We start from the raw sequence: 2,871 nt of genomic DNA, 5'->3' as shown, positions 1-2,871 counted from the left end.
AACGTCAAAGACCGCTACATATGTTTCACTTTCACTAAGACACTTCAAAAGAATCCGAACATATGATAGTAGCTGTATTTCAAGATAACAACCTAATTCAGTCACTAACATCTTAACTAACTTTCTATTTTTTCTCCAACAATATTATTATTGTCCTATTTGATGATTTTAGTGATTAGTTGGTGTTTGTGGGCTTATTTAACCACTTTAAGGAATAACGATATTTGGCAAATGGTGACTTGCCTATGTGAGTCAGATAATTTTTTTTTTTCTAAATGAGCCTAAAAATAGTATTGTCACAAGCTAAGTATCTGTCGATGCGTCAAACTAATAACATCCATATTTAAATTATCCTTCATTTTGTACAAATACAAACAATATTAATTAGTATTTCATTACATGATCTAAATTGCTACCTAAACATACATACTAACCACTCATCTAATTTATAATTAAACAATTTAAATTATGATTAAATGAAGAATTGAACTACTGATTTGCACATTTGATAACCAACAAAAGAATTAAACAATGAGGAAGCTAGCAATGGGATCATTATCTGGTAGAAGCATCTTAGAGTTGAGGAGAGTAAAAACAATAAGAGAAACAGAAACAAGAACAGAAAGAACCAAAAGAATAAGCATTAGAATGTGTGAAAATGTTCCATTGACTTATTGTGCATATTCTGTTGAAGCCAAAGCAAGCACAGTAACAGGAAATGAGTAAGCCCACCATGCAACATTAAATTTTGCCATGGATCTCTTGAATAGGGCTGGCCTGCAAATCTGTTTAAAAAACATAAATATCAATTATTAATATTTTAGGCCACACCTTGACTTTTTTTTATGCAACTTCATCAAAAAAAAATTACAGTTAATTTTCACTTCATTCAAATGCATCCTAAAATATTAAACACACAAATCACTTTTCTTATATTTTAGATATTTTATTCATTCAACTAGGATCATCCAATATTGAAAAAATGTTTAGACTTTTAAGAAATGCCAAAATAATATGTTACTATCAACTAGGATCTTTCAATCTTGTAAAGCCAAATTATAGCACATGAATTGTAGTATCAAGTGGTGCAACAAATATATATGATAGAGACTTTCCAAATTGTGCCGCAGCCTACCAAAAAAATGTGTTTCCAATCCATATCTGTTACTGTAAGAAGCCAATTTTTTAAGGGTCTCTTTGAAAATATTTTGAACGTATTTATTTATATTTTGGTATTTTTATAATAGCAATTTAAAACCTTATAAAAAACAAATTGTAAACTAAAACATTATATTTTGACTAAAAAATTAGTCCAGCTGTAGATAACTTGAGGGAAAGCTTTCATCAATGTTGAAATATTAAAAAACTCATTATCTTCCTATGGAGACTTATTTTGCATGCATGAAAACAACTAGTAGAGTTTAAATTATCTAGTGTTTTTATTAGTCCCTTTCATGTTAAATATAAATGAATGAAAGAATTATATATACCAGTGAGAAGAAGAGGAATAGAGACAAAAAGAATAGCATCTTGGAAAGAGTATCAAAATCTCCAACAATGGATTCCCAAGCCAAACTAGCCACACCAGGTGCTGCAAAGAACAAGAACAAAACTGGCCTTAACATCACATGAACACTATCACCACCTGAGAATCTCTGATAAAGTGTTACAAACAACACCAAATAATGAACCATCCCTAATGAAAACAAACAAACTGCACATTCTTTCCATCCCATTTCCGCCGCAGCTTGTGCTCCAACCAAATTCCCTATCACCGATAACTGGCTCGTCGGATTCGCAACCGTCGATAAAAACCTCTTCCCTTTAGTAAACCATTGTCCATAAATTTTAATATCAAGAACCACCACCGGAACCGCGAATATCCACCATAGAATCAAATAAGTCGCGGTTTGAGGAGTTATAAGCTGTAGCGGTGCGGATTGAAGTAACAAAAACCACGAAATCCACGGGGCGAAAAGATAGTTAACTCCTACGTGGTGTAAGAATTCAGCTTTAACCATCTTGAAGAAAAACAAACATCTCAAAAGGTAAAGAAGAGAGAGTAGTGTGAGTATGAAAAGAGACAAAGACCATAGTAGAATGAAAACTGAATTAGGTAACATGCTAAGAACATGTCTTGAAATGCTTGTGTCTTTTGTTGGTCCAATTAGTGTTTTCCAAAGTAATGCTTGTCCACCAAGTGAGAGACTGATTCTGAAATAACCTGCATGGAGTTTTGTTAACAAACAGGTTAAGAATCTCTTTGTGACAATTAACGAGGTTGGTTTTTGGTTATTGTTTTGGTTTATGATGTTTTTTTCTATGATGACAAGCTCAACGTTTGATATGGAAGTTTTTTGGGTTGCACATTCCATGTTGATTTTGATATTGTGAAACTCATACAATGGTGTGTGCATTTTTCTTAGGGAACATGCAAGGATTTTATAGTAATATGTGAGACTGGACACACTAACAAGTGGGTGTATTAAAAATCAAAAGTTTCGCTAAAAGTTTGAAAAAAATAAGGTGGAAACATTTTATGACTAAGAGAAAAGTGGTCCATTTTGGTTGCGTTTGCACGCGGATAATTTATTTTTCATTAAAATTTATTAAAAGATCCATTGTTTCTATGATCTTAGGAAGATAAAAATTTTATCTTTTTTTGGAGTATTTTTTAAGATAATCAAATGAAAATATATTTTATAAATAACTTTTTTTTATTGTGAGAGTATTCAAAATATACTAAAATGCTCTCAGATATGCACTTTTTTTAGTTGTTCGTAATGCACTTGTTGCTTAAAAATTACACCATAAATTAGAATCATATTTATAGATACTAATTTAAAAGTATTAAATTAAGGATTTAATTGA

The 2,871-nt window shown here is 31.1% G+C and overlaps 1 protein-coding gene across 1 annotated transcript; it reads right to left on the bottom strand.

Moving 5' to 3' along the window:
- Nucleotides 1–389: 389 nt before the first annotated feature.
- LOC127084539 (S-type anion channel SLAH1) lies at nucleotides 390–2,395 on the bottom strand. The gene is made up of 2 exons (XM_051025007.1): nucleotides 1,491–2,395; nucleotides 390–785 (listed from the first exon to the last, which is right to left on the bottom strand). Exons 1-2 carry the CDS (start codon nucleotides 2,373–2,375, stop codon nucleotides 672–674), a joined length of 999 nt encoding a protein of 332 aa, XP_050880964.1. The 5' UTR covers nucleotides 2,376–2,395; the 3' UTR covers nucleotides 390–671.
- Between the last annotated feature and the right edge of the window lie 476 nt (nucleotides 2,396–2,871).

The sequence above is a fragment of the Lathyrus oleraceus genome, chromosome 5 (assembly GCF_024323335.1).
Source record: "Lathyrus oleraceus cultivar Zhongwan6 chromosome 5, CAAS_Psat_ZW6_1.0, whole genome shotgun sequence".
In the NCBI taxonomy this organism is placed as follows: Eukaryota; Viridiplantae; Streptophyta; class Magnoliopsida; order Fabales; family Fabaceae; genus Lathyrus; species Lathyrus oleraceus.
This window is presented reverse-complemented; position numbering and strand designations above follow the sequence as displayed.

Coding starts and splice junctions, on each gene's coding strand:
- LOC127084539 (XM_051025007.1), bottom strand. CDS start 2,375: ATGGAATGTGCAACCCAAAAAACTTCCATATCAAACGTTGAGCTTGTC. Junction 786..1,490: donor TATTCCTCTTCTTCTCACTG/GTATATATAATT, acceptor TTTTTTAAACAG/ATTTGCAGGCCAGCCCTATT.